This window comes from Trichomycterus rosablanca, chromosome 22, assembly GCF_030014385.1.
Source record: "Trichomycterus rosablanca isolate fTriRos1 chromosome 22, fTriRos1.hap1, whole genome shotgun sequence".
Taxonomy (NCBI): Eukaryota; Metazoa; Chordata; class Actinopteri; order Siluriformes; family Trichomycteridae; genus Trichomycterus; species Trichomycterus rosablanca.
In genome coordinates this window covers 1,851,906-1,878,804 of record NC_086009.1, presented here as the reverse complement: position 1 = coordinate 1,878,804, position 26,899 = coordinate 1,851,906, and the positions used below count along the sequence as shown (strand labels likewise).

Sequence of the window (26,899 nt, the reverse complement as noted above, 5' to 3'; positions counted from 1 at the left end):
GTGGGGTTTAGTTCACTCCCTGCTTTTGCTTACTAAGGTTTGAGACATTGTTTTGTTTATTAATAGTCATGCATTTATTAAATAAGTATTAAAGTAATTTAACACGGTTCATATTTCTTATACAATTTTAAATCTGTTATGAAAACTAAGGTTGACCGTTACTGACGTCACTGTGACGTCAGATCGCTGCCGTTTTAAATACAAAAACCGAGGCGACGGTTGAAGCTTCAGCAGTTGAACTGTCAGTCTGTGCGGAGGAACCGGGCGGGGCGAGGGGCTGTTTTATTATTTATATAATAGTATTCCTTAACGCCTGATAACACAGCTTGATCATGGCCGAAGGCGACAATAAAAGCGCTAATTTACTGGTAAGCGTTCGCTCTGTTTACAGCTTTATTCCGGAGCTTCGCGGAAATCATTTGTATCTTGTTAGCTTTTGTGGCTAGCTAGTTAGCCGGGCGGCGATCCAAACCGAAGCTAAACTGTAGCATGCAGTTTGGAATGCGGCCCTAAATGTCACGTCTTACTTAGTTTAGTTCAGTTTTGTTTGTTTGTTTGTTTTTTTACTATTAATATGACCGACATGTTGTTATAAAATGTGTTAAATTAGACTCTTGTCCACCTTTGTAAGGCCTTCCTAGCTTATAGCAAGTACGATAAAGAAGGCTGCTATACAAATGCGTTACACCTACCTAACTAGCTAGCTTACATAATTCTTATATGTCCTTATGTTGGCATTGTATTTTTATTAACAAAACAGAGTGTAAACATTGGAATAGATAAGTAATGGTGATTAATTTTGTGATCCAGATCAGCACTGCTGTGGCTAACATGGCTAGCCAGAACTTGCATTGTCACGTATATTATGCTTATCAGTCTTCCGTACATGTAATATTAGTATTAATTTAAATTTTGAATATAAATGAACTATTAATTATTAAACTAGTAATTAGTAAACAAATCTGTCATGTTTTTTGGAGAGCAGGGATGAGAAGGCATAATTTGCAGTAGGTACAGGTCGGCTGTACGGATTACTGTGATCTTACACTGTATTACATTTACATTTTCAGCATTTAGCAGATGCTTTTATCCAAAGCGACTTACATTACAGTTACAGTATACAGTCTGAGCAATTGAGGGTTAAAGGCCTTGCTCTTTTCTCACACACTTCTGTTGCAGCTACAGATCAGTGTGTCTGTCTTGGTAGCATAAATCGATGGAGTAGGAGTAGAGTCCTGGTTTTAATTCAACAGTGTTCCTAACAGTGTTCCCAGGGGGTGGCTTGGTGGGTAGCACTGTCGCCTTACAGCAGAAGAAGGTCCCGGGTAGTCCGGGTGAGGCGGTCCGGGTCCTTTCTGTGTGGAGTTTGCATGTTCTCCCCGTGTCTGCGTGGGTTTCCTCCTGGAGCTCCGGTTTCCTCCCACAGTCCAAACGCGTGCGAGTGAGGTGAATTGGAGACACTGAATTGTCCATGACTGTGTTTGATGTTAAATCTTGTGTAAGCAGTAACTACCGTTTCTGTCATGAATGTAACCAAAGTGTGTAAAACATGACATTAAAATAAAGAAGTATTCCCAGAAACTCATACAGAGCTTTATGATGACCCTATATGAACATGGTATTTTGAATTCCTCCCAGTTGGGGAATGTGAACCAGCAACCTGACTGGATTTATATGCCCAGCATCATGTCACGCCATGTCACTACATCATCATCATCGCTTTGTAATGGTTGGCTGCACTGATCAGTCCGCTTTCTCTTATGCCCAGTGTCTTGTGTCGCATGTAGATGGCCAGACTAGCTCCTGATAACACAATCCAGCTATTCCTGGTCTTCTGAATCCATCCACAAGTCCTGTCATAAGACTGCCGTTCAATGTTGTTCTTCAAGGGTGCCTCATCAGCACTGTTGCCGTCCGTAGACTGGCTAATTGGCCTATCGAAGCTGTATTAATAATTAACCTATAGTAACTGAGGGGCTCGAATCAAGAATCACTAAACTACGACTTGCCTACTTTGGACACATCATACGAAGAGAGCGATCACTGGAGAAGGACATCATGGTCGGAAGACTAAAGGGAACAAGGCGAAAAAGAAGACCAGCAACTCGATGGCTCGACGCAATCACAATAACAGCAGAGAAGACCCTGGCGGGCCTATCTAGAGTTGCACGGAATCGATATTCCTACAGATCATCCATCAAGTCGCCATGGATCGAGATCGAGCCGAAGGCCAATAAAAAAAAAAAAAATAGGAACTGAATGAGGAACTGTGCTGTTGACCATGGCAGTGTAGAGAGTAATGTAAGCTCACAAGGTTCTGTACAAACACTTACACCTCGGTGTGATGACGAGTCTGATCAATAATCTCACCCGCAATTCAAATGCTTGTTCTGTACTTCTGGAGATGTCACGTCCTGGCTGCCCATAGAATTTGCAGAATCTCTATGACTGTTATGTAACAAGCAAAACAAGCCAAAAGGCATTTGGTTACCCAGGAGTAAGATTCAGAACCGGAACTGAAAGTGGTACATCCAAAAGCTTTTTTAATGAAACCAAAATCTTTCTCATTTAGTTTATTTTATTCAGCATGTCTTGTTTTTTTCTCAAGAGAATTGAAGCTGGAGGTTAAGTGAAAGGCTTTTAAAAGCTTCTGCATAGCTGGAATGATTTAATGAGTCAGAGAAAACAGGGCTGGCGTGTTTATATGTTATTTTTCTCACATTGCTTTGAAAGTTCTGTTTCATCGTGTTTAAAGGATTGCAAAAGGTCCGTGAATTCTTGATTGACAACTTCCTCTATAGATATTAAACCTTATTACTGTTTATTTGTGAATTTAACAGCATTTATTAACATAAATATTGCATTAGGTAAGTAACAAAACCCACCAAATATTTTGGCAATATTGTGTTGCTGTATTGCCTAAAGCTAAGGTTGGGCAACTGTGGTGTTTTAATACAGATTTGGAAACTCTGCAATGTTTTTTTTTTCTTCTTGGGCACAAGGTGGCAAATAGAATACTGAACACTTTGGCAATTTTAACTCTAATATTGCTGATTATCAATTATGCAGCTCTAACTACTCTGTTACGCACCTTAAAATGGTGTTGGATCATGGGAAGAAATATACCGGAAACTAAACGATTATCTCTAATGTACTTCCAAAGTTTAGCCTAGCCACCTACATTACAATTTCTTAATTCTTACTAGTAGTTTCAGATCAGCAAACTCATTTCAAGAGAGGGAGGTCAAGAGGGGCTTTATTGTCATTTCAGCTATATACAAGTACATATTGAAACGAAACAACGTTCCTCCAGGACCAGGATGCAACACAGAACAACAAGTGCAAGACAAATCAATACACAGTGCAGATAGACAACAGTAAAATAAATACAAAAAGACATTTCTAATCTACAAAGGAATTAAAGGAAACGAGACTAGAGACAAGTGTTGGTCCGTACATTGTACGTGAGGTACGAAAACATATTCTGATATGCAGTTAGCAGCGTGGTTTTTTTTTATAGCAGCAGAGATAAGAGAGTGCAAGGTGCAAAAATGCAAAAAAAAAACTTGTGCATGTTGCAATATTGTGCAAAGATATTCTGCTCAGTGTTGTTGACTTTCTACTTTATCTTCCAGGCTCAGGAGACGGCGCAGCTCGAGGAGCAGCTGCAGGGATGGGGAGAGGTCATCCTGGCTGGAGATCAGTTCCTGCGCTGGGAGAAGCCCTGGTTTCCCGGCGCCTTGGTGGGCTTCACCACAGTGCTTTTCTTGTAAGTATGGACATAAGACCACTGTTTAAAGGAGATCTGCTCTATGTAATAGAGATATTTAAGTCCCATTCATGCAGCTAAACACGTCTGGAAAATTAGTCCTTTAGTTACAGCCTGTTCGTTACTCCCAGATTATGCAGCTTGTGGCTCAAGTGGCTTAATAGTCCAAAGTATTGAGACGTCGTTAAAGAGGCATTGTGTGCTTCATGCAAATAGTTTTACTCATTTTAGAGAATTTATATGCATTTAGTGCATTGGATTTGTAATATGCCGTCAGCTTCAAAATTATTGGCACCCTTTGGTTTAAGATGAATGAAAAGAATCACTGTGGTTAACAGGATCAACCAAACCTGTACATAAGAACCAGAAACACTAAATACCTGGAATGTCGATGGAAGCAAACTATATGCACACGCTGCTGGCTTTCACATACAAGACCTGCATGTTATTGCACCGAATACAGTCCAGTTTGGATGTTTATATATGATCTATTTGGAGTATGAGAGAATTTGTATGTTCAGCTTGGGTATATAGAATTAATTTATTTCTGTAGAGTTAAAACAGACCCCTGGTGGCATCAGTATGTAAAGGAAAAGTAACTGCACTCATGCGATCCTGTTCATATGTGGCTTTACTGACATTTAATTATGAAACTGCTGCTACTATTTCTGTGGTTAGAAAGCATAACGATTTGTTCATGCGATTCAAAGCAGAAGAATGAAAATCGGCTATGGTTTAGGTTTTTTACAACCTTTGGGTTCTCTAATTTTAAACTGAATTATTTCTCTCTGGCAGGTGTATCTACTACTTGGACCCGTCTGTGCTGACCGGACTGTCCGGCACAGTCATGCTCCTGTGCCTGGCTGACTATCTGGTGCCCACCCTCGCCCCACGCATCTTTGGCTCCAACAAGTGGTACGTAATTGAAAAGTTCGGCGCGAATGTTCTGATGGCAAAGAATCCAGTCGGCTCAGCTCGACATGCTGCACTAAAATGAGACTGGATACAGCAGAACAGGAAACTAATACAGTAATATCAATATGGACCTAAACCCTTGTAGAACCCCGGTCACAGACGATTTTAGAGCTACATTTGTATTACAGTCCAGAGAAGCATGTTGTGGTCAGTCTTATCAATGCGTTATCAAATGCCTCTCTTTAAGTCAGTTGATCCGCTGGGTGGTTGACTGTTTGGCCGCCGCCGCTGCCTGGTTTTAAGTGTCAGACGGTGTACCAGACTGATTCAGCAGTACTTCCCACTGCTGATAATATAAGCTGTACTCTTCACAGAGACCTCGCAGTCAGCTGAGAGAGCTCGGATCAAGGCACAAGGGTTTAATTTAGAGTCTGGTCGTGTCCTTGTGTCCCCCAGGCTCTTGAATATGGTCATGTTTCATGTCCAGAAATAAGTCGCTGCTCCTCAGCAGACGCAGTCAGTTCCGTTCCGTCGATTGTAAAATGATCCGAGATTGCTTAACAATTTCTATTCTGATTTTGATGAACTTGCAGGGTAAGATATTGACCTGTGGAGGTAATAATTGCGTTGTAATGCAACTGTCTAAACTTTTATGATCTAGCCACTTTAATTCAAAACTGCATCCGTGTCTCCGATGCAACCAAATGAACTTGGCAGTGAACAAGTACAGAACACGCACTTCTTTTACTGAGAGAATGTATTTTCAGTTCAAATTGGGTTAAACAATCCACACAGCTATGAAGTGTCATTGAATTTTCTGCATTAAACAAACCTCGGGTGCTGAGGTTGCACAGAGGTCTGTAACACTCGCTCACCACCTAATAATTCCTAGTAAAACCAAAGTTCAGGGCCTTTAATTTAAACTAGCTTTAATAAGAAGTCCTGTAGCATCAAAACCTTATAATATGGGGCCCAAATTATAAATGTGGGTTCAAATCCAGGCTCTGCTATGCAGCCACTGTTGGGCCCTTGAGCAAGGCCCTTAACCCTGTCTGCTCCAGGGGCGCCGTACGATGACTGACCCTGCGCTCTGACACCAGCTTCCAAACAAGCTGGGATACGCGAAGAAAGAATTTCATTGTACTTGTATGACAAATAAAGGTTTGTTTTAATAAATGTTCCCAACGTTTCCTCCTTTTGGTGTTGCAGGACCACAGAGCAGCAGCAGCGCTTCCACCAGATCTGTGGGAACCTGGTGAAGACTCAGCGCCGCGTGCTGGGATGGTGGAAGCGCCTGTTTGCCCTCAAGGAGGAAAAACCCAAGATGGTAAATATAGATTTTTTTTTTTTTTTATCCTTAACATGTGTATGAAAATCATACCAGTTAATTATGAAGCTGTAAAGAGATGAAATCATTTACTCAAAGTTAACAGACTAGTCCTACAGTGCAAGTTTTCAGCTCCACCGGGCCAGAAAATCCATCAATATTAGAACTGGCAAGCTTGAAGTCTCTGCAGTGGTGGGCTTGCACAGTACCTGTGATTACTGCCCGCATTTTATCCCATTTAAATCTTTGGTGCACAAAAATTGAGAGAAATTACCTTTGTTTTGTACTTTGTGTTATATAACGATGTTTAATGAGCTTGTTTTACCTTTTACCTACATGATTTTGCCCAAATAAAGCCATGCAGCACACACTGATTGTATTAAAGTATTTCTGCTCTCCACACTGTGAATTTCCTCATAAAATTACGTTTTTAATCTTCAGAAGTTTAGAAACTTAGTAATATATCATGTACTGAATGCTTAAGCTCACAGGTTTAGTCCTGTATCATCTTGTGGGAGTGTAATGTGTATGTAATGTAAATGTCAGTGGTCGGTCTTGTGTCTGTTTCATCAGCACTGTATTATGTTTTTATTTCCCACAGTATTTCATGTCTGTGATCAGCACTCTGGTGGTGGTGGCCTGGATCGGACAGCAAGTTCATAACCTGCTCCTGGTTTATCTGACTGGTATGTTTACTGCACTTGTTTTCTTGGATGTGTGTGTTGCTCTTTAAACAGATTTCATATAAACAATTTAGTCTGCAGGCAGGTTAGTAGTGCAGATGTACAGTAGTATGTCTGCTCACCACCGCCAAGACCCTTGAATGTGAATCTCAACAGCGCCACCAGCCTGGCTGGGTGCTAAACAAACAGCCATGTTTAAGGGGAGGAAGACCGGACGTGTAAACACCTTCTTAAAGCTGAGTTTACACCCATAAATGCCCCTAATACACGAAGGAAAGAACAAATACACATGCCTAAAACCATACAATACATTCTTAATTACACAAGACAACATAAGAGCAGTTTTAACCTACATCACAGCCATAAAAATATAAAATGGCCCCATATCAAGACAAGACAATAAGCAGACTTGATACCGATCATGCCATAAAATGACACAAACGTGTTAAACATGGCATTAAAATACAAACAAACAAACAAACAGAATACACACATAAATCATTCCTATGCAGTCCTCCTGTGTAAAAGTGTGTGAGTGAGCATGATGGCCTGTAATCTACTGATCTTGCGTTACCTGGATAGGCTCTGGACCCACACTGACCCAAACAAGGACCCGATATATACATATATTTTTACCCTTACTTTCTTTTTATGCCATTCCTATTTACTTGGTGAACGTCTGGTGACTTCTAGGTTGAGATGCTTGATTTTTCTTCTTCCGCTTTCCATTCACAGTGAACATCCTGCTTCTGCTGCCTGGCCTGAACCAGCACGGAATCATCACCAAGTACGCCGGCATGGCCAAGAGAGAGCTCAACAAACTGCTCAAGCAGAAGGAGAAGAAGAATGAGTGAGAGGGTGCTGCTGGATGATGATGCTGATGACTGTGAAGAAATAGAATGTTACGAATCCCTAAATCCCAGTAAATAATGGCACAGACCACTGGATAAGTTGTAGAATAAATAAGGCAAAGCTTTAAAAACAGATATATTAGAGCTGCAGGCTTAAATGCGAACGCTGATCATTTCTAGGAGTTCACTTAATAACACGCGTCTGTATATTTATGACCTATAGTACTTAACACGCCGGCTCTGAAATAGCTTAAAAATCATTTCATTTTTATAATCTAGTTGGGCGACTACTGAATCCCTGAATCTGCAGAATTATTTCTCCCAGTTTAGCTTTTTATAATTCAGACGGCTTCAGCAAGTGATCAGTGATTGTACTCGACATGTAGGTTTGTTTTTAAAATGCACTGAAACCCCAGGAGAAACCAGAGTGTTAAGAAACCGTGTGTCGGTGCCCTGCGAGCGCTTGTATGGGGGCACGGGGGGGGATCGGTCTGACCCGTACTGCTGTGTTTGATTTGGACTACTGTCCTCCAGCTGTAGATCCTCATGTTTGTTCTTGTGTTGCCTCTGTATATACACGTGTGTCTGATTTCACCTTTTTATCCGTGTGTGTGTGTTCGTGTCTCTCTCTCTCTCTCCTTTCTGGCTTTTTCAGTGTTTATTGTGTGTTGTGGGTTCCCTCTCATTTCAGTCTCTCAAGTTCAGTATCTTAATAAAGGCTTGTTTACAACCACTTCTGTGATGGGTTGTTTTTTTTTTTTTTATTACTGCATATTTCCATGGTCGTACATATTTATCCAAAGTGATCTACACTAAAGATTAAATACAATGCAAGTCATCGAGGTTAAAGGGAATTGCTTAGTCGCAGCTTGGCAAAAGTGGGGTAGAACCAGCAACCTTATGGTCACAGAGCCAGGCTGAAGGATGTAAAAACTAGTGGTGTTACAATACACATAATATCTTTTGTGGTGGCTTGTGGGTAGCACTGTCGCCTCACAGGTAAACAGGTCCAGGTTATTTCTGTGTGGCTTTTTTTTGTTGCCATATCTGTCCCACAACATGATGCATTTTGCAATTCTTTAATGTATTACATCATTGTACTATTTACCATGGGGGGGGTTTGATCTGACCCCCACCAGCCCCTTTTAAACATCACTCATTTACAATGACCGGAACATTTTACGTTTCAGTTATTTAACACATGTATTAGAACATTTAGGTTTTTTTATTCTGTGTTTTGAAGCTGTGTATGATGGGTCAGATTAGGTGACTGGTCCCTAAGTTTTGTCAGTATAAGCGGAGGCCGGTGCAGTCAGTTTCCCAGCGACGAACAGGCCAGATCCGCTTCTCTAGAGACACCTTTCCTGGCTTCCCCGGACCCGCTGGGGCTTTCTCCTCTCCTGTGGGGCAAAATAATGTCAAATCTTAAGTGAAAAGAGCCTCACATCCAATAATATCGGCCTGGGTTCCCATTCAGTTGTTTCATTATGCACACCAGGTTCCCTTCAAATGCTCATACGTGACTGATGGTTTACAGGCCGATCCAAAATAATCTCTGCTAATTCTAAAAAAAATTATTCCTATAAAAGCTTTACGAGTTTATTAAAAACATGGACATTTAAGAAACTTGCAAGCCTTGTCTGGTGTGTTACCAGTGATTCCGGGGAAAACTGGATCCACTGTGACCCTGACCAACATTAATAAAACATGAACATTTTTAACTAGTGTCACCTGAAAAAGCTTTCATTGTTGCTTAAACCTGATCATGCGTGTCGACTCCAGGGTGGTAAAGTACCTGTGATTATATCATGGTGATGCCAGTGTGTGGGTTGGCCGGAAGCGTTGGCAGGTCGAGTGCTGGCTGATTGGATGCAGTGATCTGAGTGATAGAAGCTCCTGTATGGTGTGTCTTCTGGAGGATTGGCCACTTCTTTTACAGCCAGGCCTTCACAATTATGCATCCAGTTCCTGGTTCTCAGTCTCTGCAGCACATCATGCTGTGTGATCATAAAGATGAGAGGTTTTATAAATAAGCACTGTGAAGGAACTGAGGTTAATATCATTTCTGTGTGATTTTAACAACAAATGGCCTTCCCCAAACTGTTGCAACAAAGCTGGAGGTGTATAATCCATTTTATTCAAGTCAATACCCCTGTTAGTGTAAACAATACAGTAATTATAAAAGGGAAAAGGGTTCAAATATGTATGTTTGCAAATGTTAATGTTTGTACATCTGATCATATTTAATGAACTCTATGATGCTTCTTATGGATTGACTGTGTAAACAACACAGAAAGGTGATGCTGTCAGTACCGGTGTGACTTCTTTATGATCGTGGACTTCTCTCGAGTGTGTTAAGGTGTACGAAGGTCCTTTAGGGACGTTGCTGAGGTCCAGACTGTAGTAATGCTGAGACGGATATTTTGGATCCCTCAGCAGAAACACCAGCGGCTGCCCATCACGACTCCTGCCAGAGAAACTCTAAAAAGAAAAGAGCGACTCAAACTGGACAAAAACAAAGAAAGAAGATTGAAATGCACCACAGGTTCACTGTTTCCAGCCTGGGTATCTTCTCACCTCTGTGTGGATGGTGGAGTAGGTGGTGGTGTGATCACCAAGGGAAAATGTGGTCCGATGCATCGGTCGTCCCCAGCGAAATGCACGGTTGCTATAATGTCAAATATATTTAAAAAAGAAACACAATCAGCTGTTAGCAATGCTGCTGTATATTTAAATATGTTTGAAAACACTATGGGAACAATAGGTCAACACAGTGCATCTCACTCTCTCTATACAAGATGTAACATAAAGCCTCCACAAGGGGGCGCTCGCGTACAAGTTTATTTCATTATTATTTTTCTCTGCGACCCATTTTTTTTGGCTCAATCCTTCAGTATGTAACAAAGTGAGCAATGTGGAGCAACATCCTGGAGCTGATCCTTGCTCTTGATCACTGTCCGGCAAGTGTCCACAAACATCTGTGCTAAGATTAAAGAATGAAGAAGAACTTTAAGGAACACTGAAGTGTCAAAATATATAAAGTGAGGTCTGGTGACCCCCAGGGGTCCTTGATGTATTGTTAGAGAATCAGTAATTTGATTTATTATCATTTCAATCATTTAAAGGCAGTGACATTATCAGTAAAGCAAATATAATCAGCCTTTACTTGTACTTTCATCGCCAGCTTCAAACACTAAGGGGTAAGGCAGGGAAACACCCTGGTTTGAGAACAAACTCATCTGAAAGCCAGAAACAAAAGAAACAAAGAGAAAACCTCCACGGTTACAGTCAATATAAAGCGGGTAGCACTGTCGCCTCACAGCAAGAAGGTCCCGGGTTCGATCCCCAGGTGGGGCGGTCCGGGTCCTTTCTGTGTGGAGTTTGCATGTTCTCCCAGTGTCTGCGTGGGTTTACTCCGGGTGCTCCGGTTTCCTCACACATTCCAAAGACGTGCAAGTGAGGTGAATTGGAGACGTCCATTTAAGTCTAAATTGTCCATGACTGTGTTCGATTTAACCTTGTGAACTGATGAATCTTGTGTAATGAGTAACTACCTGTTCTGTCATGAATGTAACCAGAGTGTAAAACATGACGTTATAATCCTAATAAACAAACAAACAAACAGTCAATATAAAACACAGTTTGATCTACTAAAAACATAACAGGATGCTTTTGCGTTAACACTTTATTCTCGCCAGTTTTGGGGCAGGTCCAGTTTTAGTGGTAAACACTGGGTGAAAGGCAGGAACACCCTGAATAGGGCGTCAATCCATGTGCATGATAACTGGACTAACATGAGTGACTGAGTATCAAGAAAATTTGAATAATTGTCATTTACACTTGAATAATTCTCTTAATGAAATTAATAATTAATATTAATATTAATATTAATATTAATAATAATAATAATAATAATAATAATAATAATAATAATAATAATAATAATAATAATAATAATAATAATAATAATAATAATAATAATAATAATAATAATAATAATAATAATAATAATAATAATAATAATAATAATAATAATACACTGATGGCAGTTTGTGTTGCTTTGTTTGTCCATGAAGCTCCTTGGTTGTAAAGGTTTGTGAGCCTCTGCTTTACACTGCTGAAACACAAACTCCTAAAACTACAGGCTAATCTAATAATCTGATCAGTGAATATAATCCTGATTGATATTCTCATCGTGTGTAAATGCTGGTTGCAAAGTTTATAGTTAAAAATCCAGAATATAATTTAATCCAGTATATTATTCTTACCCTGAAAACATCGTTCCTGACTGATCACGTGATCACGTGTTTGTTGACACGGCAACATGTAAACACAAACAGCTTCCTGTTATTAAGTATAACACATATATTATTACCTGTAATTATAACCTGTAATTATACATATATACTACAACAATTAATAAAAGAAAATTTTATCAATAAATTCTAATAGATTTGAGGTCTTTTCAGCTTTCTTAAAGTGTTTATTTCCCAGCCAATAACCTTTATGCACATTTGCTTTTGGCTGTAAATGGTTTGGCACCATCACATGTAACATCCACCTACTCAACAAGATTCATTCATGTTGGTCACATCACATCACATCAAGTCCACTTCATATTTCTGTGTGCTGTTAATTGATGCCAACATGATGGTGTGTAGTAAAATGCCACATCTGATTTGATTCGAGTGGTACATTTATTTATTTAGGTGGCATGGTGGTTAAGTGGGTAGCACTGTCACCTTACAGCAAGCTTACAGCTTTCTGTGTGGAGTTTGCATGTTCTCCCTGTGTCTGTGTGGGTTTCCTCCGGGTGCACCGGTTTCCTCCCACAGTCCAAAGACGTGCAATGAGGTGAACTGGAGACACTAAATTGTCCAACACTGTGTTCAATATAACCTTGTGGACTGATGAATCTTACCGTTCCTGTCATGAATGTAACCAAAGTGTAAGACATTACATTAAAATCCTAATAAACAAACAAACAAACAATATTATTGCGTTGGCATCAATCAATTTACAATCTAAATACAACGTTGAGTGGTTGTAATGTCTTTGTTATTATTTAACTTCGGTTGTAAAATAATATACGACTATAAAAAGACATTATAAATAAATAAACTGTAATATTTAAGCACTTTTTACTTTTTTGAGGGTTTATGAGCCAGAGAAAGTCTATTAAATTCAAATCAAATTGTGAATATATGTTATACTCATGTATATAATATCTACCAGTTAAAATAATATATTTATAATGTATTCTTTACTCACTGTTTTGGGTAAGAAGTGACACATCAAATTATTAACTTTAATCAGGGATCATTCATCAGGAGTGTTTAGACATCTATTGAAACGTTCATTCGGCTGTTATCATGGTTGTATCTCAATGTGTTCTTGATTTCACACGTAGTGCACTAGATAGGGTGTATACGTCATGCGAGTACACTGTCTTAAGGGTTCCTTTGTAGGGACTATGTAGGTATTTGTAACGGTGTTAAAGTATCTGTGTTTTGCAGTGCAGTGTGGGAGAGAGGAAGAAACGCAGCCGGTAGAGAAATGGTGAGTCTGGATTAACGGTGGAAAAATCATCGATTCTCTTTATTTTACTGTTTATACGCGTTTATTTTTCATAATTTCGGCATCTGGGTCGATGAAATATTTCTGAGTTTGTGTGTAAATTGAGTTATTTCGTGTGCGATTCTTTTGAGTGCTGACAGGACACATCTTTGTTTGGCTTTATTTTTAGCATGCTAGCGTTAGCAGCGAAGCTAACTCATGCTACTGAGCTTAAGTCAATAATTCAAGGACCGCAGACTTATGTGTTTCAGACTGTTGTTTTATTTTTTTTGAGTGTAGTTTACTTCATATAATGTTTAATTGTACGTGTGAGCCGCATAAACGTCACTTTAGTGAAGCTAAATGAGCTGGTAGGGTTGGGCGATATGACTGTACGATATCGATATCGCGGTATTACAGCGGATTGCAAAAGTTTAAACCGTCCTGATTAAAACTCCTGATTCTAATCAAATTAGCTCTGCACATTATCTACATAATGTCATTACATCATTTAATCAAACCAGCAATGTCCACTTGCTATTGGAAACAAACAGTGGTCGCCTAGTAACTTTGGCCTATCAACCGAAAGGTTGAGAGTTCGAATCCCAGCTCTGTCATGCAGCCACTGTTGGGCCCTTGGAACAAGTCCTTGGGCCCTGTCTCCTCCCTCCAGGGGTGCCGTACGATGGCTGACCCTGCAGCTTCCAAACCAGTTGGGATATGTTGGGCCCTTAAGCGAGGCCCTTAATCCTCAGTTGCTTGGTGCCTTCATTGTAATTTAGTTTGAATAAAATGCCTGAGGAAAAACATTCATAATTAAATGTGTAAATAATCTCTATTGCACATTTTTAACTTGAAGTCTGTCAGTGTTCTGTACTCTACATCTTCATTACACACTTCGTCTGATGCTGTACTGTCTGTGTTGCTGTTGTGTTGTTTATATATACATATATATATATATATATATATATATATATATATATATATATATATATATATATATATATATATATATATATATAGTGTTTGTTATTCTATTATTTAATTAGATGTATATATGTTGAGACCTGCACCAAGAGATATTCCTTATACATCTGGTACTTGGCGATTATTAAAGATTCTGATTCTGTGCTCGGTGCTTTAGATAGTTTTGAATTCGGTGCTTAAATCTGTCCTCAGTTTGGCAAACAAATAGAACTTGTGCATTAAAAATGTGCAGAATAATATCTGTTTATCTGTAATTAAAGTCTGTTCACACTCGTGTAAATACATATCAGTGTGTCACTAAAGAACCACGAGATACAGGGTCAATATCAACAGCATTTTATTTCATTAGAATATTAATCAATAACATCTTTAATGTGTTTTCCACTATTTGTGATGCAATGTGTGTGTGTGTGTGTGTGTGTGTGTATTTTAGTAAACATATAGTTAGTTATAGTTAGTGGGTAGCACTGTCACCTCACAGCAAGAAGGTCCTGGGTTCTATCCCCAGGTGGAGCGGTCCGGGTCCTTTCTGTGTGGAGTTTGCATGTTCTCCCCGTGTCTGCGTGGGTTTCCTCCTACAGTCTAAAAACATGCAGTCAGGATAACTGGAGATACAAAATTGTCCATGACCGTGTTTGACACTATCGTTTTTGTCATGAATGTAACCAAAGTGTGTTAAACATGACGTAAAAATCCTAATAAATAATATAGTTAGTTATATTTCCTGTGTGTCCAGTGTGTGTCCAGACTTTAGGGACAGCCTGTAGTCTCATATAGGGTTGGAAACTTTACACCATCATTAACTGATAGTTGACGGCTAACCGACAAATTCTAGCAACTTATGAAAGTATTAAACAAATCACCGAGCTTCATCCTAGCAAGTCTTCATGCCTTACTGAATCAAGAAACATCTGTGAGAATGTAGAACATGATTAGAAAGCATGCAGAATGTAGATTTTAAAGAATGTCTGGTCTGGTGGTGCATTACGAGATTCAGTTACCCTTCTTGACGAGGGATGGATGATGCTCAGATATCATCGCTACTAGAGTAAGAGAATGAAGTGCCTTATTAAAACCAAACGGCAGCAGACTCCGTCAAAGCAACGCAGTAAATAAATAAGATAAACAGCTTAAACAAAGTTACAGAAAGTAAAACATCACAACAACCACATTTTGTTTGCTGTTGCTGCTGTTTATAGTTACCGTTGTGTATTTACTCTCAGTGTCTGGTGGACAATCCTGTCACTGCCTCACCTTCAGCAAACACCTCATACCTCCCCCCATAAGTTTCCTTTAGCCACCCTTTGTAATTAGAATTAAAAAAGACATTTAATTTCCTGACATCTGTACAACCCGAGTAATAGAATGTATTGATCACTGGGTCGGTAGATTAGTGCAAACAGATTTAGCGCACAGATGAGATTCCTCCTCTCGTTCTTATTTCCCCAGGATGTGTTTTTGATGATCAGGCGTCACAAGACGACCATCTTCACCGATGCTAAGGAGTCGACCACAGTCTACGAGCTCAAGCGTATCGTGGAGGGCATCCTGAAGCGTCCGCCAGAGGAACAGAGACTGTACAAGGTCAGGGGACGGAATGGAAAAATTCGATTCGAAATGCGATTTCTCCTTTTTCCGTATGAAAATGTGTTTAATTTCGTATTGTTGAACATGTAGCTCATCATTTTGAAGGAATTCCTGTTCATAAAAAGACACTGAGCATTTTATTAGGTACCTTGTATGTACCTTCATGGTCCATTTTTTGAGCTACTTTACTATATAGATTAACTTTGTGGGAACACAGTGACTAACTGTGGTTCATCTGTTGCTCTGTCATCCTTCACTACCTCATCAATCAGTGGAAAAGGTAACATATGACATGCTGGTATTAGTGCATCAGGAACATTTCAGAATACTGTGATCACAGGAGAGCATTGACTTTGCTATTCTTCTTCTGCCTTTGACTGGTTTGAATGGTTTAAAAATACCAATAACACTGCTGTACCTGATACACTCATAGCAGTACAGCACACACTTCCTTGTTAATACCGTAGTAGTGTTATTAGCAGTGCTAAAAAGCTTCCCACAGCTGTATAATGTAAATGGTGTGCAAACTGCACAGAGCCACAGAAGCCTACAGTCAGTAACTGTATAAAGTTCCATATATACTGTATATATAGGTGTTTCAGATGTATCTAATATGAATGCTTAGTTAGATATTATATTAGTTCATCATTTGTAATCAGACCTGTTCTATGCCAGTTAGCTCTAGTCTGCAGATTATTGGGACAGTCGGAGTGAATGCATGGAACAGTTTTGATTTCATTTTCATCCACCGCTTTATCTGGTTTCACCGGGTAATGCTGGCTGTAGGGCAGGGATACCCTGGACCGGGCGCCAGTCCATCACAGGGCTTCAGCCACCCCGTTCGGACCCTTTTGGATCCATCGTCTCAAGCCAGTGTCATTTGCGTACCTGCGTAATTATTCTAATTCAGGAGTCACGTGAATTCAGCCGCCACCTCTTTATTCAGCTGCAGTTAATGCAGCATCATAGCTCTCCTCCGAGCGTGTTCAGCTGTTCTAAGTGCCGAATGCATGAGCTAACAGATGGTTCGAATGGCAGGTGTCACTCTGATAAACGGGGGATCAAGGAAAGCTGCCTCTCGCACATGGAGCCGTTTGTCCAGCCGAATATAGTTTAGCTTTTTTGTAAAGTATAAGTGAAATGTAATTTAATCCTATAGATTAATCAGTCTGTGTAGGTTGTAGTTGTGTTGTTTTAATGGTGTGTATATTCTCTGTGTGTATTTTAGGATGACATGTTACTAGATGACGGTAAGACTCTGGGAGACTGTGGATTCACAAACCAGACGGCGAGACCTCAGGCTCCAGGCACAGTCGGACTGGCCTTTTGTATCAGCGGTACGTTCTCTGTTATGTTTACTGATTTTAAAAGGTTAAAATTTAGCTTTTTTTTATTGGCTAATGGCCGGGCGTGGTCTTGTGTGTGTAAAAATGTTTCATTGATGAAATATTGACTAAAATGTCTTTGAACACTGAGCCACTATCAGGTTAGACTCATGGAGCATGATTTGACGCTTGTTTATGGAGCCTTCATTACACTCCTGTTACTATTCACTGCAAAAACACCTCGCAACAGTTTATTACATATTACATCCCATAATATTTACTGCAATGGGACTTTCCATATGAAATTAATAATGTGATCCATCCATCCATCTCATCCATCCATCCAATCCATCCGTCCAATCCATCCATCTATCTCATCCATCCATCTATCTCATCCAATCCATCCGTCCGTCCAATCCATCCGTCCATCCAATCCATCCATCTATCTCATCCATCCATCCATCCACCCAGTCCGTCCATCCATCTATCTCATCCATCCATCTATCCGTCCATCCATTCTGTCCTTCCATCCAATCTGTCTGTCCATCCAATCCATCCAATCTGTCCACACACCGTCCATCCATTCATACATCGATCCATCCATCTATATATCCACCCAATCCATCCATCCAATCCATCCACCCAATCCATCCATCCATCTATCTCATCCATCCCATCCATCCATACATCCATCCATCTATCTCATCCATCCATCAATCCATCCATCTATCTCATCCATCCATCAATCCATCCATCAATCCATCCATCCACCCAATCCATCCACCCAATCCATCCATCTATCTCATCCATCCATCCATCCACCCAATCAATCCATCCATCCATCAATCCATCCATCAATCCATCCATCAATCCATCCATCCATCAATCCATCCATCCATCCATCCATCAATCCATCCATCCATCAATCCATCCATCCACCCAATCCATCCACCCAATCCATCCATCAATCCATCCATCAATCCATCCATCCACCCAATCCATCCATCAATCCATCCATCAATCCATCCATCAATCCATCCATCCACCCAATCCATCCACCCAATCCATCCACCCAATCCATCCACCCAATCCATCCATCAATCCATCCATCAATCCATCCATCAATCCATCCATCCATCAATCCATCCATCAATCCATCCATCCATCAATCCATCCATCCACCCAATCCATCCACCCAATCCATCCATCAATCCATCCATCAATCCATCCATCCATCAATCCATCCATCCACCCAATCCATCCACCCAATCCATCCACCCAATCCATCCACCCAATCCATCCACCCAATCCATCCATCAATCCATCCATCAATCCATCCATCAATCCATCCATCCACCCAATCCATCCACCCAATCCATCCACCCAATCCATCCACCCAATCCATCCATCAATCCATCCATCAATCCATCCACCCAATCCATCCACCCAATCCATCCACCCAATCCATCCATCCACCCAATCCATCCATCCACCCAACCCATCCACCCAACCCATCCATCTAATCCATCCACCCAGTCCATCCATCAATCCATCCATCCAACCCATCCACTCAATCCATCCACCCAATCCATCCACCCAATCCATCCATCAATCCATCCATCAATCCATCCATCCACCCAATCCATCCACCCAATCCATCCACCCAATCCATCCACCCAATCCATCCATCAATCCATCCACCCAATCCATCCACCCAATCCATCCACCCAATCCATCCACCCAATCCATCCATCCACCCAATCCATCCATCCACCCAATCCATCCATCCACCCAACCCATCCACCCAACCCATCCATCTAATCCATCCACCCAGTCCATCCATCAATCCATCCATCCAACCCATCCACTCAATCCATCCACCCAATCCATCCACTCAATCCATCCACCCAATCCATCCATCAATCCATCCATCAATCCATCCATCAATCCATCCATCAATCCATCCACCCAATCCATCCACCCAATCCATCCATCCAATCCATCCATCCATCAATCCATCCATCAATCCATCCATCCATCCATCCATCCATCCATCCACCCACCCAATCCATCCACCCAATCCATCCATCTCTCTCATCCATCCATCTCTCTCATCCATCCATCTCATCCATCCATCAATCCATCCATCCATCTCATCCATCCATCAATCCATCCATCCAACCCATCCACTCAATCCATCCACCCAATCCATCCACTCAATCCATCCACCCAATCCATCCATCAATCCATCCATCAATCCATCCATCAATCCATCCATCAATCCATCCACCCAATCCATCCACCCAATCCATCCATCCAATCCATCCATCCATCAATCCATCCATCAATCCATCCATCCATCCATCCATCCATCCATCCACCCACCCAATCCATCCACCCAATCCATCCATCTCTCTCATCCATCCATCTCTCTCATCCATCCATCTCATCCATCCATCAATCCATCCATCCATCTCATCCATCCATCAATCCATCCATCCATTCACCCAATCCATCCATCAATCCATCCATCTATCTTATCCATCCATCAATCCACCCAATCAATCCACCCAATCAATCCACCCAATCAATCCACCCAATCAATCCACCCAATCAATCCACCCAATCCATCCACCCAATCCATCCACCCAATCCATCCATCCACCCAATCCATCCATCCACCCAACCCATCCACCCAACCCATCCATCTAATCCATCCACCCAGTCCATCCATCAATCCATCCATCCAACCCATCCACTCAATCCATCCACCCAATCCATCCACCCAATCCATCCATCCAACCCATCCATCCAACCCATCCACTCAATCCATTCATCCATCGAATCCATCCATCGAAATTATCCATCGAATCCATCCAATCTATTCAATCCATCTATCCAGTCCACCCATCAACCCAATCCATCCAAAGTTTTTTCTTCTCAACTCTTGCGTTATACACAAAAACAAGTCATTAATAATAACTGGATTTTTATTTAAAAGTAGCCCGACTCTTAAGTGTTTTTCTTATTTCTTTTCATCAGATGATTCATTCGAGCCACTGCGAGTGGAGCAGTTCTCGAGTCCTCCCGAGCTCCCGGACGTCATGAAGCCTCAGGACTCCGGCAGCACGGCCAACGAGCAGGCGGTGCAGTGAAGCGGCAGGACAAATGGCAGGACGGGTGGGGGAGGAACGGGGAAGCAACAGCTGTGTGGATTATTAGTTCTGAGTATGGCGGTGTGTGTTGAGGGAAGAAATGGGGTGCATGAGGTGAAGTGAGCCTGTGTGATGTGACTTTTGCTGAAAATTCTAATCCTTTCTTTGTTTTTTTTTCTTTTTTTCTTTTTGCTGCCCTTTTAGTGTCGGCTCTGACCATTTTATCCTGAGCTGTTCATGCACCCGAATGTCGAGCCTCTACCACGTGTACTCGTGTATCCGTGTGTTTCCATGGATGATAATCCCATTGGTCAGGCCACTGTCCACTTGTCATCTAGAGGTGGTGGGGAAATAATAGAGTATTTAAAATTTTATTTAATTCTCTCGTGTGGCACATTATGTGCTGTGTGTTTTGGTAACGTTGCCCTTTTGAAGAATTAACAGTACAGTGTGTGTGTGTGTGTGGGTGTGTGTGTGTGTGTGTGTGTGTGTGTGTGTGGGTGTGGGTGTGGGTGTGTGTGTGTGTGTGTGTGGGTGTGTGCGGGCGGGCGGGCGTTTATTAATACTGATCTTATTGGATGGGCATGAACTCGACACTTCATTTGTACGGCTTTCAAATCCACTAGCCGCACACTTTTAAGGTTTACTTCTCCCATCACATCTGACCCAGCTCGAACGTCTTCATGTTTAGTTGACGAGCTGGATCAGGTGTAATCGGGAACCGGAAACGACGTGTAGCTTCATACACTATAGCAAATGTAAGAATTGAGGTGAAGTAATATTGTGAGGACGTTTTGTATTTGCGTTTCTTCCTATCGACGTGTGTTACGTTTTCAGTTACGCGATCATCCTGGGTTTAGTCTGGTGTAACTTCTTTTTTCAGTGTTAGTTTTAAAAACAGTGTCCATGTGTTTAGTTCCCTTGTTTTATATTTAAACCAAAGGGGAAGTGTAAATGCACGATTTTCTCTCTGTGTAAATGCGTATTAATGTGTAAAATAGCTTTTTTTTTTTTTTTTTTTTTGCGCAAACCAGTAAGAACAGTATATATGTGGGACGTATGAGGCGAATTTGCATAACGAGTAACTGAGTTTCACCAGATGCTGACACACGTTTGTCTCAAAAACAGAACCTGTTGTGTGTTGTTTTTGAAAACGAACTTTCAATTCTTTCTCGGTTGAGAATTGTTTCCTGTAATGTTTGTTTTTTTGGCAAATAAAAATTAAGAGCTTCTCACAAGGTGATTCAGTGTCTGATTTTTATTTTAGCCCTTAAATAACATTAACAAACATGTAATTTGGCTTTCCTTATTGGCTAATAGTCAGGTCTTAGATTTTACATTTTTGGCATTTAGCAGATGCTTTTATCCAAAGCGCTTACAGTATATTGTTTAAGCAATTGAGGGTTAAGGGCCTTAACATTAACTACTTTATTTGTGTCTTTTCTAGTAGTTCATCCAGGTGGTTTCAGCTGTACCATTTATTTTAAAAGACTCAGTATTCAGTCACTTCCAAAATGATTGGTAACGATGACTAAACATGTTTGTGTAGACAATTAGCGTAGTTTTACACTAAATATAATATCACATTTTTAAAAATCACGTTTATTTGACTTATTCATTCATTATTGATTTTGGACATATTTGTTATACTGTATACACACTACACTACATGTTAAGTAATAAGATAAGTTCCTTTATTGATACACATGGGGGAAATTCGAGTGTTACAGCAGCTCCAGCACAGAGTAAAAACAGTTAGATAAAATAGAAGAGTAGAATACAATAAAGAGTAGAATAAAATAAAAATATTGACTACTATACTATTATACTATTATACAGTAACTGCAGTAATGGGACACAATAGATGGAATGAACAGGAACATCGTTTGAGGCTTTCTTGACCCCATAATCAGTGGGTACAAATTCCCACAGACTTATGAGAAGATCTCACAGAGGTCACTTTATAAAGGATAATAAAGGATATCTTATCTTATTTTAAGACCATTTGTTTTTGAAAGGGCAGTTGTAGCCTAGTGGTTAAGGTACTGGTCCAGTAATTAGAAGATTGCTGGTTCAAGCCCCACCACTGCCAGGTTGCCACTGTTGGGCCCTTGAGCGAGGCCCTTAACCCTCAATTGCTTAGATTGTATACTGTCATAGTACTGTAAGTCACTTTGGATAAAAGCGTCGCTAAATGCTGTAAATGTAAATGAGGAGCCCAACAAGCTCATGCTCATGGTGTCCAAATACTTCTGGGCCTGTAAGAACGTACCGTACCGAAGGGTACAGTGAGTGGAAATCAGTAACAGTTAGTACAGGAATATCCACTGCAGTAAGCACTCCAGCACAGTAGGTGAAGGTAGCCTCTCCACAGTAGGTTCGAAACCCGACCAAAGAAGAAGCTGTTTGGAACACAGCCGGCACTGAAGCGGATTGAAACGCAGCCCGTGATAAAAGTGTTTCTCAGTTAGAAATGTAGTTTTACATCCATAAAAGCTTTAATCGACTTGGTAAGAACAGGATTGTGTGCAGCACCAATATATACCGTCAAGGTTAAAACTGTGTCGATAATGTACGTTTATTTGATTAAATTAGCCATCAAACAGCAAAACTAGCCTGTTAGCCCCTGAATCATCGGACACTTTCACCAATGTTTTGATCCGACTGAAAATGAAGTAACAGCAAAATTATAATAAATTATTATAAAGATTCACCTGAAATTACAAGAAATATAATGTAGAAATAAAAAAAATGAACCTATAAAGCGATTAAACAGCATAAAGAGCTTCATGTTTTTGCTTTTCAGTAAATATAAACAGTTAAACTAACCCCAGTTTTAACTTCTGGAATCTGGTGTAAATTCCTCACAAACATCTATATAAACTATTTATTTAATCTGATTTAAAACCATATATTGTACAAAAACATATACATAACTGTTATGTAACATTATTTACATTCTGGAACATGAATCGATTATTTTATAAGCTACACTTGCCAAGCAGAAGTAAGTTGTGTGTATACAATTACTGACTGTAGACTGTCCATGTACCCCAATTATTAATTAAAAGGTACCTCTCACCCACACCATATAGTGATTGTGTGGTGGTGGTGGTGGACCATTCTCAACCCTGCTATGAGACCATTATGGTAATTGCATTATACGTATACTAATGATGAGGTGTGAGTTCTGGATTCATTATAAATCATCATAAATGTTATTAATAATGAGTTACCACTGATTATTAACATTTGTAAATGATTGCCGTTTAAAAAAAACTGCATTTACACTAATTAGATGCTGAGGGGATTGTAAACAAACAAGCTGCTCTGACACTTCATTTGAATGTATTTGAGTTATTCATTTATTTATTATTATGGACCCAGTTAATCCATCTGATATATGTCGCCTCAATATCCACTGCAGAAAGTTTGAGCTCTGGAGTACGAATCTGTAGTACGAGGTGCTTCGTAGACACAGCTGACCGTGCCTGAGGAGGAAAGGTCAGATGGGGTTTCTCCTCACTAATGTGGAGAGCAGTGGGTGCACATATAGGGCATAGCATGACTCTTTGTTAGAATCCACTGCTGGCTGGGGTAAAAAATATCCAGTGTTGCAGGGGAGAGGGTGCTCATCTGTAGCCCTCTTTGGCCATCCTGGAATTAGTGCAATCAGCAGAAGAATTGACATTGGACATTTGGAGAAACAGCGTCATGACAACGTCATGGCCAGCACATTGCTCTGCAGTAATAGCTGACCGTCCCAAAGACCTGTTACCAGTCGACATTGCCACAAGGCTGGCGTGGACTGGCCAAAATGTCTAAACAGAATGAAAATGGGTTTTTCTCAGTTATAAATGTCTACTAAGCAGCGTCATGAACAGGTTTGCCCAGGGTGTCTGATTAGCACAATCTGGTATGAGTGTCACAATCTGGTATCACTGTTACTCAGAGAGAGTTATTCAGCACAGCAAATAGTGACCTTAACTTACGTTTCCATCCAATCTAAGTGTGTAACTGTATTTAGGCTGTATTTACATATTCTGTACATGCAGATGGATCTAAAGTCCTCCGTGGCGGCGGCGGGCCAGCTGATGCTGGACGTCATGCAGCTGGACTGGGAGCCTTTGTCTCACTGGGAGCTGGACCAGCGTCTGGACCAGGCTGTGGAGGAAATCATCGAGGCCGACCTGATGGCCAGCGTGCAGGGCCAGACGGGCTCCGTACTGGTGCAGGTCTCCGATGATTTTACTGCTTTTACACCAGAACAAGCCCAGACTTTGACCTTCCACGTGTCGTCTGCAGCTCTCTCAGATGACGTGCAGGAAGAGGAACCTGTTTCTGACAGTCAAGAGCACATCAGTGAAATAGAGGAGAACCCCACGGTTCAGGTCAGGGTCTGAACGACTAGGTTTACATTCTAATGTGATGTGACAGTCTTACTCCCTTAAACTTAACCACTATACACATGAAGGCTGCATGTTTGATGCTTTTCACTTGTTAAAACGTCCAAATTAGATTTTTTAATGTCCTGATACATTGTCTTGTTCATGTTTCTCTTAATAATGGCTAACACCACAATACCGTATGCAGAGAAGCAGCATATTATAGTGTTTCCACCAGTGTTTCCAGTGTTCGTGGGATCAAACACACAACCTTTACTATTGAAATTGTCTCACCATTGTTCTGATTTGTCTAAATTCTTATGTGCCGATTTTAAACACGCCTCCTCTTTAGCAGAACGTGCTGTAGGGGTCTTACTTAGGGCTAGCAGCAGCTCACACTACATGGCCAAAAGTATTTGGACACCTGACCATGAGCTTGCCTGATGTCCCATTTAAAAAACAAACGGTATTAAAATAAAGTGGCCTCTATGTTATCAGTCGGCCAGCAGAGGTCATACTTGCAGCAGTTATGAGGAATTCCTTTGGACGTTCCCCTCGGACAAGCCTATTACGTCCGCGTAGGCGGCCAGCCGGCCGATAGCAGAACTGATATTCGAACAAACGACATGATTTCAATTGATTGGTACAGCTTAGTATAGTACAGCTGTCTGTATTAGGTTAGTTTCACCACTGCTCCATTAAAAAGTCGCTCATGTTTGCGTTTGTATCTGTCAGTACGTCACAGCTCTTCTGCAGAACTTGAACCCGAGCCACAGTCAGAGCCGTCTGACAGGGAGAGCTCGCCTGTCTCTCTCTCACGCCGTCTTCCTGTCGCTCACTCTGCTCTGCAAACGTCTCAGCTACCGCACCGTGTCCTCCACCTTCCGTCTGGAGAAAGGCAACATCCATCGCATCTTCTTCTCCTTCTGCGAGCGTGTCAATGCGCTGGAGGATCAGCTGATTCGCTGGCCCACCGGTGGGTATTCCTTCAAAGCCATTTCAATTCTCGGGGTTGTAACCGTCTGCCTAAACGCTTGTTTCATTCTCTCCAGGCCAGGAAGCTTTGGATCACCTGCTCCCATTGTCCAGCTGGCTAGGCTGGGATTCAAGGCTCCAGGAGGAAGGTCTCCCTCAAGTGTTGGGGGTTTTGGGTCACACCCGCATCCCAATCCGCCTTCCCATCAGCAAACAGGACGCAGAGAGTAACGCGCCACACGCCAAGAGGCCAAAGAAGGATCCTCATCCGGACTCCTGGTTGAACCTGGAGCTGGTGTGCGACAGCCAGGGTCGTTTCATTCGCTGCCACATCAGTCGGGGTTCCGACCAGAACAGAGGGCACACCCTAATCGAGAGATTAAACCAGAATCCTGAGCTCATGCCTCCCGGAGCGTGCCTGCTCGCCGGAGCGGGATACCCCCTCACACGGCACGTCCTGACTCCGTTCTGTCCTGGACGGAACCCCCAGGAGAACCTTTATAACAGATCGCTGGAGTCGCACCTGAACCGATTCGATCAGGCCGTGGCTGATTTGAAGGAACGCTTCCAGAAGCTGAAGTATCTCGACATGGGGAAGTTTGAGAGAGCCAGAGCCGTGGTGCTGACCTGCTGCCTGCTGCACAACGCCCTGCTGGACATGTGGTGTGTTATTAAGGGGCAGGTGGACAGAGAGGAGAGGGCAGAGGAGGAGGAAGGAAGGAAAGAGGAGTGCGGAGTGCAATTTAGAGAGCGAGTGGTAAATGTTTTGTACAGCGCTCTGGAATCAAGGACGGATGAAAGTGTGAACGAGTCCAGACAGATTTGAATGTTTTCTAGTTTAGGTTGGTTAGTATCAAATAACAGATGCAATTTCCAAGCATGGGCTTTGCTTTAATGATGGTTAAGCTGATGGATGCAGGATAACTTCAGTGTTCTGGTGGATGTGGGTTCAATCCCTCCCTTTCCAGGTACTCCAGTCTTCGGATCAAGTGGATCAGATGCTTCCGTTTATCACTAGGTGTCTGTGATCCCTGGGCCCTAATGTGGGGCAGCAAAAAATTACACCACTATTGCTGGCCAGTATGTGTACATGATTGGCTAAGTTTGAAGGCTGAAGCCCTGTCCAGGGTGCCTTACTGCATTGTGCCCAGTGAGTCCAGGGAAATCAGACCCGGTGCATCCCTGACCAGGATAAATCGGTGGTAAAAACATGAAAATGAAATGTAACCCCCCTGTTTAGGGTGTATTTCTGTTTTCTGAACACTGATTCTGGGTGTTTTCACAACCCCTGTCAGGATGACGTGGTTACTGAGGGTGGATGAATGAATGAATTGATAAACGATGCTCCTTTAAATTAAACTTGGGTCAGTTTTACTTTTTTACT

General features: G+C 41.4%; 4 protein-coding genes across 6 annotated transcripts; 3 read left to right on the top strand and 1 right to left on the bottom strand.

Moving 5' to 3' along the window:
• The first annotated feature begins 219 nt into the window (after positions 1 to 219).
• arl6ip1 (ADP-ribosylation factor-like 6 interacting protein 1) lies at positions 220 to 8,278 on the top strand. Its single transcript, XM_062984723.1, has 6 exons — positions 220 to 368; positions 3,636 to 3,769; positions 4,565 to 4,684; positions 5,894 to 6,011; positions 6,613 to 6,697; positions 7,430 to 8,278. The coding sequence occupies exons 1-6, from the start codon at positions 333 to 335 to the stop codon at positions 7,546 to 7,548; spliced, it is 612 nt and encodes a 203-aa protein (XP_062840793.1). The 5' UTR covers positions 220 to 332; the 3' UTR covers positions 7,549 to 8,278.
• Positions 8,279 to 8,751: 473 nt separating this feature from the next.
• LOC134336347 (uncharacterized) lies at positions 8,752 to 12,872 on the bottom strand. Of its 2 annotated transcripts, XM_063019089.1 has the most exons (6): positions 12,817 to 12,855; positions 11,814 to 11,833; positions 10,123 to 10,213; positions 9,859 to 10,026; positions 9,341 to 9,542; positions 8,752 to 8,945 (listed from the first exon to the last, which is right to left on the bottom strand). In XM_063019089.1, exons 1-6 carry the CDS (start codon positions 12,838 to 12,840, stop codon positions 8,833 to 8,835), a joined length of 618 nt encoding a protein of 205 aa, XP_062875159.1. In that variant the 5' UTR covers positions 12,841 to 12,855; the 3' UTR covers positions 8,752 to 8,832. The 2 variants fall into 2 exon arrangements, with proteins under 2 accessions (XP_062875159.1, XP_062875160.1); XM_063019090.1 differs by lacking the exon at positions 11,814 to 11,833 and having other exon boundaries at positions 12,817 to 12,872.
• A 203-nt stretch (positions 12,873 to 13,075) lies between these two features.
• On the top strand, positions 13,076 to 21,393 carry elob (elongin B). The gene is made up of 4 exons (XM_063018683.1): positions 13,076 to 13,104; positions 15,538 to 15,672; positions 16,904 to 17,012; positions 20,043 to 21,393. Exons 1-4 carry the CDS (start codon positions 13,102 to 13,104, stop codon positions 20,153 to 20,155), a joined length of 360 nt encoding a protein of 119 aa, XP_062874753.1. The 5' UTR covers positions 13,076 to 13,101; the 3' UTR covers positions 20,156 to 21,393.
• Positions 21,394 to 22,562: 1,169 nt separating this feature from the next.
• On the top strand, positions 22,563 to 26,874 carry LOC134336187 (putative nuclease HARBI1). Of its 2 annotated transcripts, XM_063018895.1 has the most exons (4): positions 22,563 to 22,665; positions 24,211 to 24,546; positions 25,276 to 25,516; positions 25,593 to 26,874. In XM_063018895.1, the coding sequence occupies exons 2-4, from the start codon at positions 24,211 to 24,213 to the stop codon at positions 26,339 to 26,341; spliced, it is 1,326 nt and encodes a 441-aa protein (XP_062874965.1). In that variant the 5' UTR covers positions 22,563 to 22,665; the 3' UTR covers positions 26,342 to 26,874. The 2 variants fall into 2 exon arrangements, with proteins under 2 accessions (XP_062874965.1, XP_062874964.1); XM_063018894.1 differs by lacking the exon at positions 22,563 to 22,665 and having other exon boundaries at positions 23,666 to 24,546.
• Positions 26,875 to 26,899: the final 25 nt, after the last annotated feature.